Raw genomic sequence first — 17,525 nt, 5'->3', positions numbered from 1 at the left:
AATGTATTTGATAGTATTTAATCATGTCAAATTTGTCATTTATATTTATTGATAAGTAATTTTTATACATATAACAACCTCATATAAAAACAAATGTGGATTGAAAAGCTGTTAGTAAGTTTTTTTATCCCCTTGAAAAATAAATCTATTTTTTTTCTTCCTTTAATATGCACTTGGAGATTTACTAAATCCAGGCAGATATCGAGCCTTCTAGAAAACATGCACATCATTCATGAGCTTAATATTTACAATAGTTAGCAAATAATTAAGATGCTGTTAGTTAGCCCAATAATCATATTATCTTTTTATGTAGTAGGGGTAAAAATGTAATAGGTTGCTATAACACATTTTAATTAACCATATTTGATTGAAATGAGCGGTACATAGGGAGCTATATTACACTTTTCTTATGGGGTTATTAAGTACCCTAGGGACATTGTGTTATGAATTAATGACAAAACATGTCACAAATAATTTAACATCCATAGGCAGTTAATAACATGTGGCATTCACTGTAACTTGTAATAAAGCAGTAATAGAAATACATAAATAATAATGAAAATAAAATGTAATGCAAAATAATAAATATATATATATAGAGAGAGAAAGAGCACAAGTATATCAATCTAAATAGCTTAAAGGGCCATGATACTCAAATGTTTAAACACTTAAAAGTGATGCAGCATAGCTGTAAAAAGCTGATTAGAAAATATCTCCTGAACATCTCTAAGTAAAAAAGAAAGATATTTTACCTCAAAAGTTCCTCAGTAGCCACCTCCCATTGTAAAGGATTTCTAAGCAGCATTTTAGTGTGTCTGTCCTGGGACATCTGAAGGGACTAGCATCGTGCACTCTCATATTATTTCACCAATCAGGTAAAGGAAACTTACTATGAAATCTCATGAGAGTTAAGTCAAATCTCATGAGATCACAGTAAGAGTTCATGACCTCAGCACTGCTGATGCTGATTGGCTGCTGTTCATTTCTTCATTTTTTTTAATTTTTTTACCTGCAGCTGGGAGCAGCTGAGTATAACTTTTTACACAGAACATACTCTGCTGAGCTGAGGAAATTGTGAGGTAAAATATCTTCCTTTTTTACATAGAGATGCTCAGGTGATATTTTCCTGTCAGCTTTTTACAGTTATACTGCATCAGTTTCAAGTGATTTAGCATATGAGTATTATGTCCCTTTAACTGAGTGAAATTAAATGAACAGAATTGAATAAATCACCTATACATTATAAACTTAACCAATAGTGTAATGAGACATTATGTTATTTGCTATCTATTTAAACCATATAAACACAATAGAAAATATACATTAAGAACAGTCGGCTAGATTACGAGTTTTGCGGTATGAGTGAAAAAGCAGCGTTATGGCTCTTTTTCACTACCGCTGGTATTACGAGTCTGGCAGGTATAGGTGTACCGCACACTTTTTTGGCCGTAACGCAACGTAACTACCGCAGCTTTCAAAAAGTCCTTTTTTAATGGGACTTCCATAGCACCAGTATTACGAGTTTGCCTGTCCAGCCAAAAAGTGAGCGGTACAGCCTATACCGTCAAGATCCATACCGTAAACTGAAAGTCAGTAGTTATGGCTTTTATGTTACAAATCTGTAGCATAAAACTCATAACTAAAGTGCTAAAAAGTATACTAACACCCATAAACTACCTATTAACCCCTAAACCGAGGCCCTCCCGCATCGCAAACACTAATATAAAATTATTAAGCTAGCTACAATATAACTAATAGTTACATTGTAGCTAGCTTAGGTTTTATTTTTATTTTACAGGTAAGTTTGTATTTATTTTAACTAGGTAGAATAGTTAGTAAATAATTATTAACTATTTACTAACTACCTAGTTAAAATAAATACAAATTTACCTGTAAAATAAAAATAAAACCTAAGCTAGCTACAATGTAACTATTAGTTATATTGCAGCTAGCTTAGGGTTTATTTTATAGGTAAGTATTTAGTTTTAAATAGGAATTATTTAGTTAATGATAGGAATTTTTAATTAGTTTTATTTTAATTATATTAAAGTTAGTGGATGTTAGGGTGATTGGATCAGCCAATAGGATTGAAGCTCAATCCTATTGGCTGATTGCATCAGCCAATCGGATTTTTTTGCCTTTAATTCTGATTGGCTGATAGAATTCTATCAGAGAATCGGAATTCAAGGGACGTAATCTTGGATGACGTCCCTTAAAGGAACCTTCATTCTTCGTTAGCCGTGGAAAGAAGAGGATGCTCCGTGCCGGATGTCTTGAAGATGGAGCCGCTCCGTGCTGGATGGATGAAGATAGAAGATGCCATCTGGATGAAGACTTCTGCCGGCTTGGATGAAGACTTCGGCCCGCTTGGATGAAGACTTCTGCCGGCTTCGCTGAGGACTTCTGCCGCTTCGTTGAGGATGGATGTCCGGTCTTCAAAAACTGTAAGTGGATCTTCGGAGGTTAGTGTTAGGTTTCTTTAAGGGTTTATTGGGTGGGTTTTAGATTAGGTGTAATTAGTTTAAATATTTGATCATTTCTTTTTTATTTTGTGTAATTTAGTGGGGTTTTTTTTTGTAATTTAGTTAATTGTATTTAATTAATGCAATTTATTTAATTGTAGTGTAAGGTTAGGTGTTAGTGTAATTCAGGTTAGGTTTTATTTTACAGGTAAATTTGTATTTATTTTAGCTAGGTAGTTAGTAAATAGTTAATAACTATTTACTAACTTGTCTACCTAGTTAAAATAAATACAAACTTGCCTGTGGAATAAAAATAAAACCTAAGCTAGCTACAATGTAACTATTAGTTATATTGTAGCTAGCAATTTATTATTAGATTTATTTTAATTATATTAAAGTTAGGGGTGTTAGGGTTAGACTTAGGGTTAGGTTTAGGGGTTAATAACTTTAGTATAGTTGCGGCGACATTGGGGGCGGAAGATTAGTGGTTAATAAATGTAGGTAGGTGGCGGCGATGTTAGAGGCAGCAGATTAGGGGTTAATAAGTGTACTGTAGGTGGCGGCGATGTCGGGGAGTGAAAGAGTAGGGGTTAATAAGTGTAATGTAGGTGTCAGCGATGTCGGGGGCAGCAGATTAGGGGTGTTTAGACTCAGGGTTTATGTTAGGGTGTTAGGTGTAAACATAACTTTTTTTCCCCATAGGAATCAATGGGGCTGCGTTACGGAGCTTTACGCTCCTTTATTGCAGGTGATGTCTATGGGGAAATCTTGCACGAGCATGTAAAACCAGCTCAAAGCAGCGCTGGTATTTGAGTGCGGTATGGAGCTCAATTTTTTTCAACGATCACATATTGCATGCTAATGCCGGGTTTGTGAAAGCCTGTAATAGCAGTGCTATAGGGAGGTGAGCAGTGGCAATAGCTTGCAAGTTAGTACAGAGCCGCTCTTACCGCAAAACTCGTAATCTAGCCAAATGTTTGCATGTGGATTAACCTATTTAAGTCACAAAGATCTAAAATAAAGGATAAATAGGAGCCAAACTACTGTTTAAATAGTTTTTTTGCCTTAGAGAAATTAATTACAAATATTTTAACTATATAACTCTTGAACAGTTCTTTAGATTTTTCAACAATCTTTAACAAAATTTGTAAAATCTTGCGATTCATGAATGAAAATCAATCTACCTACAAAAAAAGTAAAGGTTAATGTCATACAACTTTGTAACCATTCTTTCAAATGTTATTTTAGTTATCAACATATATGACTTGGGAAATAACAATAAAGACTTAATGGAAACTAAGCTCACATGTAAAATGACTCCACCAATGACAATACTGAAATCACAAATTAAATAAAGTGTCAAAAGCATTGAAAATATTGTGCTACTAGTGGTGTACATTGCTATCCAACAATCCAACAATTACCATATCCTGTGGAATGTTGTATTATAATATGATATGTTAAAATGTATTTTCAAATTCTGCCAACAGTTTGGCAAAAAAAACAGAGAGCTACTAAATGGCACAATAGGATAGTAATATTAATATTGCTCTTTTAACCCAATAGAATTATACAAAGCATCAAAAACTTAATTATTATTATTATTATTATTATTATTATTAACAAAAATAGATATAATCTGACATTAAGGGAAAAACAATTCACACAGCCCTTTAAAGTAGCCAAATGTGTCCCTCTACAATTTAAATTTATCTAAAAAGACACTACATGGTATCAGATATTGGCTCCAGTTATTGAGCTTTCAAATTTTGCTGATTTTGCCAGCATATTTTTTGAGTGATCACAGTACCAAATGACTTCTGGGGGAAAAAAGACTCAGCCAATATCCAAGTGGGAGACAGACCATAATATTATTTGGTCTGTGTAAATTTGTAATGAAGTGTTGTAAAGGAGAACCTCTTTTTCTTATAGTACCAATTTACAAGATAACTATATTAAAGGACCAGTCAGAACAGTAGATTTGCATAATCAACAATTGCAAGATAACAAGACAATGCAATAGCACTTAGTCCGAACTTCAAATGAGTAGTAGATTTTTTTTCTGACAATTTTACACTCCCCCTGTACCATGTGACAGCCATCAGCCAATCGCAAATGCATACACGTACCATGTGACAGCCATTAGCCATTCACAAATGCATACACACTTATTCTTGCACATGCTCAGTAGGAGCTGGTGACTCAAAAAGTTTAAATATAAAAAGACTGTGCACATTTAGTTAATGGAAGTAAATTGGAAAGTTGTTTAAAATGGCATGCTCTATCTGAATAATGAAAGTTTAATTTTGATTGAATGTCCCTTTAAGGTGGCATTTTGATGGTACCTCAACCCCTCTTGATTATATTCATTCAAGGAATCTCTCAGCTGTAAATCATGTATAGGGTGTGGGGAAAGAAAAACATTGACTCATATGTGTACAAACAGCTCAACACAGGCTACCTGAGTCCTGGCTCTGTGGGCCCTATGATTTAATTGGCCCTGTGTTACAAGTGGCAGAGTTATGAACTGGAGTTAGAAACTGGAGGAGGAAACTGCAGACCCCACTAGCAGGTATGAACCAGTTACCTCTTTTTTTTTTTTAAGAAGAGGATCAGGCCGGAATCCAATGGCAGAGAGGTCTGTATGCAGTTAGGCAAATGCATGTCAGTTACAAGGTAAAGAGTAATTAGTCCTTACAAGCAGATACCAGTAGAGAGAACAAAACAAAGTCCAATAAGCAAACCACTGGTCAGCCAGAAAATCAGTCCAAAACCAGACGAAGTACCAGGGGGTCAAATCAATGAGCACAGGCCAAGAGGAAAGCCATATGTCAGGGAGCCAGAAGAATATGGAGGGAAAACACAAGCTGAGAGAATTCTGGGAGCAAGGGTAGCTAATGTGTTACAATTAGAATTAGTCTCCAATCACAGACTCAGAGGAGCCAGGAAGATTTATAGGTTTAGGGAATGAATCCATGTGATGTAATCATAGACACACCTGTGGACAGGTAGAAGGAAGCCCACCAAATAGGTATATATCAGACAGCCTCTTTGCACCCCCACTCAAAACTTCCAGGCCGACAGGAGATAGCGCACTCTGTATGAAAGGAACTGGAAAACCATCGGAAGAAGTCACAGGGTCACTTAACACACTTGTTTTACGTCTGGAAGGACCTGGCATAGAGAGCACTACTGTTTCTTCCCTGCGCTAACTGAACTTAGGTTAATGCTCCTGGCAACCTGCAGTGTCTCTTAAGCTGTCAGGTTAGCGTTCCTAGTCTCCTATAGAGCACTCTGTCTAACACAACCCTTCTCCTATGAAACAGGAACTGGGGATACAGGGACAATGTCTGTCATAAATTATTATGGTGTTATTCTCATAAACATATTTGGATGGAAGGGCTCAACCATATAATGAGAACTGGTGGAATAGTCTGTTCTATGGGAGTGTACACACACACAGGGGATAGCCTCACCCTGTACATTTTACAGAGAGAAAAAAAAAATAATGAACTATATTGATCTGGTCCTATTCAAAAGGACCCACTAACATCAAAATTACAGGTAATTCTCCTTTGAACAAGATACAGCCAACTACCAATAAGGATTTTATCCTAGCATGGGCTAGGCACAGTTGATAATAGGTATAAGCCTGGCTTACTCTTTATAATAAACTAGACACAGCTTCAAATGTAATTTGCAAACAAAGCATGTAGAGTTGATATTTTCTTTATGTGCATTTGTAAATATTGGTGCTTTAGAATTGGTCTTCCTTTAGCTGCTAGGAGAAAATCAGACATGGACTACTTTTCCAGTTTGTCCAGAAGAGTATGACTGATCATTGCTTAAAGGCCTAGTTTCTTTTACGAAAGACAAGACTAATTTAATTCTCTTCTTTGAAAGGTAAATTTTGACTAATATATGTTGTTCTTGGTATAAAGGCTAACCACAGAACAAGTTGTGTAGGCTTTGTTCATTCCTATTTAGATTTTCTCTTTGTTTGCTTACAAATATTTGGAAATACACTTAAACCTATATTTAAGATCCAGTGGTGCTGCCAGGGGACCAGGGAGAACTCCCCCCCCCCCCCCAGCATTAAGGCTGGCCCCATGTTTCTTCCTGGGTAAGACCCTCATTTGTCTTTCCCTGCTACTTTGTCCAAGTTCCTTACAGCTCTGTTCAACCCACCCTATGGAATACCCCAAGTTTATCCATGGGAAACACCTGACTACACCCAGAGACCATCCAACCCAGACCCAGTTAAGACCCTGTCCACAAAAGCACCTGTGTGCCTCTGTCAACTACCCACCCCAAGAGAGATTGCTGGAGATGCCACTGATTAAATATATTTAGTCCTCAACACAATTGCTGATAAAATATTTTACATGTAATCACAAAAATAGTGTACCTTTAAAATACTGAAATGACTTTTAAAAGAAACCCAGATATAAAAGAGTATGTTCTATAATTCAGCAGGATGCATTTGTTTTCTTTGTTTAAAATTTACTATGAAGATTTTTCATTAGAAAAAAATCCCACTTAAAAATGTCAATGCTGCTTAAATTATATGGCTCCGATACAACTTCTGGAGAGAATGTAGGTCTGTATAGTAAGCATCTTATCTCATTTCTGTATACAAATCAAAAAAGTGTAAGTTGTATACTGCCAAGCATTTATGCCAAAAATGTTTTCTTAAAAATGTTGTACACAATTCTCATGTACCATTTCAAAGTAATATACGTTACATATTATAAAAGGTTTATAAGTTTGTAGACTTACTGGCAGTTGGTTGATAATTTCTTGAATATGTTTATGTCCATGTTTCTCAGCTATTGCAGCTGGGTCATCTCCATATTTATTAGTTATTCTTGAAATATGATCTGATCCAGGACACTGCATTAGTAAATGTGTGACTTCTTTAAGGCCAAATTTCGCTGCACAGTGGAGAAGTGTAGGGATTTCTTCCAAACTGGCATCTAGAAAATGAAATAAAATGACTTAATTCTACATTTTGTAAGCTTGAATCAAGAATACAATTTTGGATGTAAATTGATTTACATGGAGTATATATGTTCTGTGTTGTTAAATCATATTCAAATTTAAAAGCAAAATCTGGCAATTCATGAATGAAAATCAATCTACCTAAAAAAAAATGTAAAGGTTAATGTCATACAACTTTGTAACCATTCTTTCAAAGGTTATTTTAGTTATCAACATATATGACTTGGGAAATAACAATAAAGACTTAATGGAAACTAAGATCACATGTAAAATGACTCCACCAATGACAATACTGAAATCACAAATTAAATAAAGTGTCAAAAGCATTGAAAATATTGTGCTACTAGTGGTGTACATTGCTATCCAACAATTGCCATATCCTTTGGAATGTTGTATTATAATATGATATGTTAAAATGTATTTTCAAATTCTGCCAACATTTTGGCAAAAAAAAAACAGATAGCTATTAAATGACACAATAGGATAGTAATATTAATATTGATCTTTTAGCCCAATAAAATTAAACAAAGCATCAAAAACTTTGGTTAATTAATTATTATTATTATTATTATTATTATTATTATTATTATTAACAAAAATAGATACAATCTGACATTAGGGAAAAAACAATTCACACAACCCTTTAAAGTAGCCAAATGTGTCCCTCTACAATTTAGATTTATCTAGAAAGACACTACATGGTATCAGATATTGGCTCCAGTTATTGAGCTTTCAAATTTTGCTGATTTTGCCAGCATATTTTTTGAATGATCACAGTACCAAATGACTTCTGGGGAAAAAAAGACCCAGTCAATATCCAAGTGGGAGACAGACCATAATATTATTTGGTCTGAGTAAATTTATAATGAAGTGTGGTAAAGGAGAACCTATTTTTCTTATAGTACCAATTTACAAGATAACTATATTAAGGTGGCATTTTGATGGTACCTCAACCCCTCTTGATTATATTCCTTCAAGGAATCTCTCAGCTGTAAATCATGTATAGGGTGTGGGGAAAGAAAAACATAGACTCATATGTGTACAAACAGCTTAACACAGGCTCCCTGAGCCTTGGCTCTGTGGGCCCTATGCTTCAATTGTCCCTGTGTTACAAGTGGCAGAGTTATGAACTGGAGTTATAAACTGGAGGAAGAAACTGCAGACCCCACTAGCAGGGAAACCTGACTAACTATACACCTGGGCAATGCTCTCTATGTCTTCTCTGCTTTTTCTATTGGCCATTTTCCTATAACTCACTGCATGCCTCTATAACAACAATAACCCCCACACTATCCTTATCTCGCACTCCCTGCTCTCATCCCCTATGGTGTCTTCTCACCAACTACTCTGTCTTCTTAGAAATACTTCCCCATCTAACTCTCCTGTCTCTAATCATACCCGCTCCTACAAGTCCCACTCTCACCTTCTGTCACTCACACTCCTACTACTGCTTGCTGCAGTGACTTCTCTCTTAACCCAGGCACTGCAGCAATAACCACACTTTTACACTCTCACTCATTCTCCCACAATACAAACTCTAGGTCACGTAATCCTAACAATCTCATCTCTATTAACCCACAGCGCTTATTCCCTTTCTTTTCTTGTGCTCTCTGGAATGCTTGCTCTGTTTGTAACAAACACAGCTGTTCACAACATGTTTGTTTCTAACACTTTTAATATTCTAGCAATTACTGAAACCTGACTTTCTTCTTTTGACACTGTTTCTATTGCTGCTCTCATACACGGAGGTCTCCACTTTAGCCACACACTTAGGCCAGGTGAGAGACATGGTGGCATGTTGAAATCTTACTCTCCCCTTCCTGCTCTTATCAGCACCTGCATCCTCATCCATCTCTCTCCTTCTCCTTTGAAGTCCACTGCATCCGCCTGTTCTCCCTCCTCTCACTCAGAGTGGCAGTTATCTATCGCCCCCTTGGACCAACCTACCAATTCCTTGACAACTTTGCAGCCTGGCTTTCTTGAGCTCTCTCTACAAGTACACTTGCTCTAATCCTAGGGGACTTCAACATCCCCATTGATAACCCATCTGCCCCTGCTGCATCTAAACTTCTCTCACTCACAAACTCATTTGGTCTCTCACAATCCACCCTATTCCTGTCATGTATTTTGCTCACTTCTAAGTATTATTTATATTACCTTGCTTTTTTTATCTGAACTTCAGCACATACTGTTCCTTTAAATGTGTCATTCACATCCACTATAAATTCCCCATCAACCTTTGGATCTTTGCTTGGTATTGTTGTTAACTTGCTAATCCTTAGCCACTCCCATAGTATTCCAAGTACTAACCCTTTGATGTGAGTTGCAGCCGGAAAACTGAACCAGAGTTTTTCTGTTACTGTTTTCATCTGAACTACTTTCTTTCACTCTGCTGGATCTTGGATTCATACGCTAGGTGACGTCACACGCCAACTATCGCTGCACAGAGCTAATTCTCACCGGAGATATCGGAACTCACGAACCACACATCAGAAAGCTACACCAGACCTTCGTTTCCAATTTATACAGGTACAACTTAATAATAAAACATCTGTACTTAAAGCCAGCGAGATTTCACCTACTAGTAACGTCCTAGATGGACTTAGTCACAATACACTTATGTATTAGGCAGTAGTATCAAGTCCTGTCTATGCAAGCTACTCCTCATAAATCCATCTTCAATCTTCATATGTAAATATAATATCACACCCTGTGTTAACACCTGGTTAATTAAGATTTGGTAACCCTGCTGCAGCTATTCAGTGTCCTTACACATGTGGCAGTCATAGGGTTACTTTTCTATAACGACCTACTAACAAAATTTTATCTGAATTATGAGGGTTCCACATTACTACCAGTGGTAATTGGTGTAGTTCTCTATAACTCAATCTGCAACAATAACTGCCATACTCAGCAGCTGAGGTTCAACAGCACCTTCTATATTACAGGCATCCTGCTACTGCCTGATAATTCCCTACTCACCGTGACAGACACTCTATCGATCTGGTATTCTCCTACCTCTGCCCTCTATCTGATGTCCCCTGTTGCCCATATCCCATCTCAGACCACCATCTGCTCACCTATAAACTTAATGTACATGCTAAACTTACTTCTTCCCCTCACCCCTGCAGCTGTAGAAATCTGCACACTGTGGATCCTCTCCAACTTTACAAAAAAAACTCCTCCCCCATGCTTCCATGATATCCTGCGCTAACCTTGCTACAACCCACTATAACAATACTCATTCCTCTGCACGTGACGCCCTTGCTCTTCCATAAATACGCAAAACCTCACGTCATCAGCTCCAGCCCTGGCTCTCTCAGCAAACACGCTACCTACAAAAATGCTCCCGTGCTACTGAACGTGCTACTTTTTCAACAAAACACTTACCATCCAAAGTAATATCCCAACACAAGAGTGTAACCTTCCATCTCTGCCCCCGGCCACCCCCTCCACCACTCTCGGCACCTTCCCCCCAACCACTGAGAATGAAGTGAGTTCCCTATTGTCTTCCTCACACATCACTACCTGGCCACTTGAGCATATCCCTTCACATCTAATACCTTCTCTGTCTTCTACCCTCACTCCAGCTCTTACTCACATATTCAACCAATCTCTTACTACCGGTTCATTCCCTTCTTCCTTCAAACATGCAAATGTCACCTCCATCCTCAAAAAACCCTCCCTTTATACCAATTCTCCTGCAAACTACTGTCCCATATCACTGCTTCCGCTAGCTTCAACAGTCTTGAAAAAACTAGTTTTTGAATGCTTAACACACTTCCTGTCCTCCAACTCATTGCTTGACCCCCTGCAATCTGACTTCCATCCCCAACAGTCAACTGAGACTGCCCTCACCAAGGTTACTAATGATCTTCTTTCTGCTAAAAACAATGTCCACAACTCTATACTTATCTTACTCGACACCGTTGACCATCCCCTTATCCTATGGACTCTAAGTTCCCTTGGACTATGTGACACTGCCCTCCCCTGGATCCACTCTTATCTCTCTAATAGGTCATTTTCTGTCTCATTTGCTGGCAACTCCTCCTCTTTATTGCCTTTTCTGTTGGAGTACCTCAAGGCTCTGTTCTGGGTCCTCTACACTTCTCTATCTATACTTTCTCACTGGGTAAACTTATCAGTAGCTATGGCTTCAACTATCACCTCTATGCTAATACTCAGATATACCTATCCACCCCTGCACTCTCTCCTGTACTTTCCCACATCAGCAACTGCTTATCTGGCATGTCTTCCTGGATGGCCACTCACCATCTAAAATCAACATGTCCAAGACTGAGCTCCTTCTAATCTCCCCTCTAATTCTACTCCAGTTTCTAACTTTACTATCACTGTTGGCGAGACCACTACCTCCCCATCATGATCACCCCAAGTCTGCTGCTTAGGAGTTACACTTTACTCCAATCTGTCCTTTATACCCCACATCCAATTGTTCTCTTCATACTGTCACAACTATCTATGCAATATTTCTAAAATTCATCCATTTCTGAGTGCTGAAACTACTAAACAGCTAATCCACTCCCTAGTAATTTCCCAAATTGACTACTGTAATAACCTACTAATTGGCCTTCCTCTCACCTGCCTCTCCCCCCTTCAATCCATCCTAAATGCCTCTGCTAGGCTAATCCACCTCTCCTGCTCCACTCTGCAAGTCCCTTAACTAGCTCCCCATTAACAGCAGAATTAAATTCAAACTTCTCACCCTGACCTACAAAGCCCTTACCAACACAGCCCCCCCACCTGTCCTCACTGATCAACAAATATACTCCAGCCTGCCCGCTATGATCCAACAATGACCTGTGCCTTGCATCTTCTACCATCACCTCCTCCCATGATAGACTACAGGACTTCTCTTGTGCGGCACCAACCCTCTGGAATGCACTTCAAACTGTCAGACTTTCCCCCAACCTCTCCTCCTTTAAACTCTCCCTAAATACCTTTTTGTTCAGGGAAGCCTATCACCAAATCAGTAACTAATTAAATCCACTTGCCTAATAGTTGCCCTCATCTAACTCCACACTAACATCATTCTCACCTTTGCAGTCTCACCTCCTGTTTCTCAACCTCCTACCCATCTAGATTGTAAGTTCCCATGGGAACAGGGCCCTCAATTCCACCTGTTTTTGTTTGTTACATTTTGTCTGGTGTCTTATATTGTACTGTGCTTTTATCTTTGTACCCATGGACCGCGCTGCAGAATCTGTTGGCTCTTTATAAATAAAGAATAATAGTAATAATGTAGTGGATGTGTCCTCTCATGACAAATATTTGGAGACAGGTTTTTAGACTAATGAGTGCTTTGTTTAATAAATGCCAGCAGCTTGGAGTATGGCCATGGGCCGAAACACATCAGCTGTAACTGACGTCTATGTTTTATTGCGAGTCATGTTGACTACTTCGTTTTAAGTGAAATAAAAGTGAATTTCATCTCAGCTTGTGATCCTCGTCACTCTGTTTTGCTGTTAATAAATGCCTGACCAAGCTCTGCTTCATGGCCAATCAGAGGATTTTCACATAGATCTCACAAATTGATAGTATTGATATGTACAGCAGCTAGAGTTTGTATAGTCAAGTTCTTGGAAACTAGTATTCCCACTTTCTTTATTATTGAACATAAAATTGATTACTGCTATACCTACTTTAAGCAACTGGTAAAATTAATGGATGGCTTATGCAGGAAAACAAAATGCTGGCATTCAAAGAACAAAAAAAGCTTATAACAACATCACAATGTGCCAGAGGGAAACTACCCTCTTTGTAAGGTTACAGACAATAATTTTCTCTAAAAATAAATACCTTATGTACTGTATATCCCAAATACTAATCAGTACAAGAGGAAGCATCTCCAGCCTGTCAAACAAGCCCAGTGGTTTGCCATGACAACCAAAATCATTCATGTCACACTTGCTAATAAGACAAAGCATAATAGAACCTGTGATGAATTATACAGTATATACTGTGACCATCATAACTGCACACACAGACTGAAGTCTGTTTAAACATCTGAGATATATTCTCTTACTTTATCATAAATATGTTTACTAATGGGTGATCAAGAGTGCTTCCAGCAGCAGCAGCAACTGTGAAATGGTTTTCACAGCAGTACTGTAGACTGGGGGGGGGTAAAAATATATGGCAATGCTAGTCATAACCATGCAGTGAATATCTTATGTAAAAATAAAAGATAGTGTGTAACAAGTAAGAGAAATATTAAAACAAAACATAATAAACAGAATTAAAAAAATAGGTCACAATAAAGAGCAAAAGAATAAAATACTGGAAATGAGCATAAAGTAAGTTTAAAAATCCCAATAAAGCAGCTAAAATAAAATCAGAACAAACAGAAAAAATAAACACTGCAAAAAATAAATAAAATCTAAAAGAATGGGGAGATAGTGAACCTCTTAAATGTTAAGAATTAGACATGTGTATTTGGATTCTGACAAATAAAAAAGAAAACATTTTTTTTGTTGTTATTTGTTGCATTCATAAAAAAATTATAAATGAGTGGTCACTTAACAAAAATATGAACAAAGAAATTCATGTGTTGATTTGTTCATGGGGTTAAATCAAAAGGCAGAAAAGTTTTTAAATTTACCCTATTCAATAATGGTTTAGCAATGTCAGTTGGCTGATTCCTGTGTTAGCCAATAACTATACATAATTATTTTTGTGCCAGTTACACAAGATACTACTTTAACTTTATTTTAGCTTAGGTTGCTGTCCAGCTTTTCATTTGCTGTCCTGGGTGCTGCATTAATTTATGCTGACTTTGTTGTGACAGGTAACAGGCTAGGGGTAAAACAGGATCATACAATCAGCCAATAGAATACAAGCTCAATCCTATTGGCTGATTGGATCAGCCAATAGGATTGAACTTCAATCCTATTGGCTGAATGCATCAGCGAATAGGATTTTTTTCTACCTTAATTCCGATTGGCTGATAGAATTCTATCAGCCAATCGGAATCTAAGGGACGCCATCTTGGATGATGTCACTTAAAGGTACCTTCATTCAGCTTCAGTCGTCAGATGAAAAGGATGATCCGCGTCGGATGTCTTGATGATGCACCCGCTCCTCGCCGGATGGATGAAGATAGAAGATGCCGTCTGGATGAAGACTTCTGCCCGTCTGGAGGACCACTTCGCCCGGCTTGGATGAAGACTTCTCCCGGCTTTGTTGAGGACTTTGGCCCGGCTTGGATGAAGACTTCTCCCGGTAAGTCGATCTTCAGGGGGTTAGTGTTAGGTTTTTTAAGGGTGTATTGGGTGGGTTTTATTTTTAGGTTAGGGACTTTGGGCTGCAATAGAGCTAATTGCCTTTTTAAGGGCAATGCCCATTCAAATGCCCTTTTCAGGGCAAAGGGAGCTTAGGTTTTTTTTAGTTAGGCTTTTATTTGAGGGGCTGGTTGTGTGGGTGGTGGGTTTTACTGTTGGGGGGGTTGTTTGTATTTTTTTTTACAGGTAAAAGAGCTGATTACTTTGGGACAATGCACTGCAAAAGGCCCTTTTAAGGGCTATTGGTGTTTATTTTTTTTGTTTTTTTTTAATAAGGCTATTAGATTAGGTGTAATTAGTTTAAATATCTGTAATTTGTTTATTATTTTCTGTAATTTAGTGTTTTTTGTTTTTTTTTGTACTTTAGCTAATTTAATTTAATTTAGGTAATTGTATTTTATTTAGTTCATTTATTTAATTATAGTGTAGTGTTAGGTGTTATTGTAACTTAGGAGGTGACAGACACAAGTCTTTAACAAAACGTGAACTATTCTGGATTCTTAAATTGGACACAAGACACCCCAATGTTATGAATTTAGAGTGGGACAAATCTTATTTTACTGATCAATTTATTTTCTTATATATATATATATATATATATATATATATATATATATATATATATATATATATTTTTTTTTATAAAATAAATGTTATCAATTAAATTATCAGTATATTTGATAAATTAACTATACGTTTATGATTAGTTATTTTATGTATCACATCTCATTAACTTCAAAAGCCAGAACATCTCATTACCCCCTTTAAAACATGCACATTTATGTTTCTGCTTGTTTTTTAAAAGGGAGGCTTTATTAATTAATTTACCTAATTATTAATTATTTATACTTTTGTTCCCATTCTTTTTCTGTTTTCCCTTTAGGTCAAATATATGTATTCATGATAGAATCCTATCAGCCAATCGGAAATCAAGGGACGCCATCTTGGATGACGTCATTTAAAGGAACCTTCATTCGTCGGGAGTCGTCAGAAGAAGAGGATGCTCTGCGTCAGCTGGCTTGAAGATGGACACGCTCCGCTCCGGATGAATGAACATAGAAGATGCCGCCTGGATGAAGCCTTCTGCCCGTCTGAAGGTCCTCTTCTGCCCGGATCGGATGAAGACTTCTGCCCGTCTGGAGGACCACTTGTGCCCGGCTGGGTGAAGACGGCTCAAGGTAGGGTGATCTTCAAGGGGTTAGTGTTAGGTTTTATTAAGGGGGGATTGGGTGGGTTTTAGAGTAGGGTTGGGTGTGTGGGTGGTGGGTTTTAATGTTGGGGGGTATTGTATATTTTTTTACAGGTAAAAGAGCTGATTACTTTGGGGCAATGCCCCGCAAAAAGCACTTTTAAGGGCTATTTGTAATTTAGTATAGGGTAGGGAATTTTATTCTTTTGGGGGGCTTTTTATTTTATTAGGGGGATTAGATTAGGTGTAATTAGTTTAAAATTATTGTAATTATTTTTTTATTTTCTGTAATTTAGTGGGGGGGTTTTGTACTTTAGCTAATTTTATTTAATTGTAATTAGTTTTATTTAAAGGGACAGTCTAGTCAAAATTGAACTTTCATTATTCAGATAGGACATGTAATTTTAATCAACTTTCCAATTTACTTAGTTGAAACTAAACCTAGGCAGACTCATATGCTAATTTCTAAACCCTTGAGGGCTGCCTCTTATCACAGGCTTTTTAAATTCCTTTTCAACACAAAGAGACTAAAAGTACACGTGGGTCATATAGATAACACTGTGTACAGGCACAGGGAGTTATTTAAGATTTAGCCCAACACAATGCTAGCTGCAAGACAATAGATAATAAACAGTCACAGTCATGTGATCAGGGGGCTGGAAGAAGGTTCTTAGATACAAGGTATCCACAGAGGTAAAAAGTATATTAATATAACAGTGTTGGTTGTGCAAAACTGGGGAATGGGTAATAAAGGGATTATCTATCTTTTAAAACAATAACAATTCTATGGTAGACTGTCCCTTTAATTGTAGTTAAATTATTTAATTATTTTAATGATAGTGTAGTGTTAGGTGTAATTGTAACTTAGGTTAGGTTTTATTTTACAGGTACTTTTGTATTTATTTTAACTAGGTAGTTATTAAATAGTTAATAACTATTTAATAACTATTGTAACTAGTTAAAATAAATACAAACTTGCCTGCAAAATAAAAAAAAATCCTAAGCTAGCTACAATGTAACTATTAGTTATATTGTAGCTATCTTAGGGTTTATTTTACAGGTAAGTATTTAGTTTTAAATAGGAATAATTTAGTTAATTATAGTAATATTTATTTATAGTTATTTAAATTATATTTAAGTTAGGGGGGGTGTTAGGGTTAGTGTTAGACTTAGGTTTAGGGGTTAATATGTTTATTATAGTGGCGGCGGTGTGGGGGGGGGCAGATTAGGGGTTAATAAATATAATGTAGGTGGCAGTGGGCTCCGGGAGCAGCAGTTTATGGGTTAATCAATTTATTTAGTTGCGGCGGGGTCCGGGATCGGCAGGATAGGGGTTAATAACTTTATGTAGGTGGCGGCTGTATAGGGTCACGGCAGATTAGGGGTTAATAGGTATAATGTAGGTGGCGGCGGCTTAGGGGTTAATACATTTATTAGAGTTGTGGCGGGGTCCGGGAGCGGCTGTTTAGGGGTTCATATGTTTATTGAGTTGCGGCGGGGTCCAGGATCGGCGATTTAGGGGTTAATAAGTATAATGTAGGTGGCGGCGGTGTAGGGGGGGGCAGATTAGGGGTG

General features: G+C 37.2%; 1 protein-coding gene across 1 annotated transcript in view; it reads right to left on the bottom strand.

Annotated features, from left to right (window-relative positions):
• LOC128649929 (B-cell scaffold protein with ankyrin repeats-like) overlaps positions 1 to 17,525 on the bottom strand; it is an 896,039-nt gene that overhangs the window by 643,216 nt on the left and 235,298 nt on the right. The window contains exon 4 of the mRNA XM_053703492.1: positions 7,242 to 7,438. Within this exon, the coding sequence (XP_053559467.1) occupies positions 7,242 to 7,438 (197 nt within the window). The remainder of the gene's footprint in view (positions 1 to 7,241; positions 7,439 to 17,525) is intronic.

This window comes from Bombina bombina, chromosome 2, assembly GCF_027579735.1.
Source record: "Bombina bombina isolate aBomBom1 chromosome 2, aBomBom1.pri, whole genome shotgun sequence".
NCBI classification, from domain to species: Eukaryota; Metazoa; Chordata; class Amphibia; order Anura; family Bombinatoridae; genus Bombina; species Bombina bombina.
This window is presented reverse-complemented; position numbering and strand designations above follow the sequence as displayed.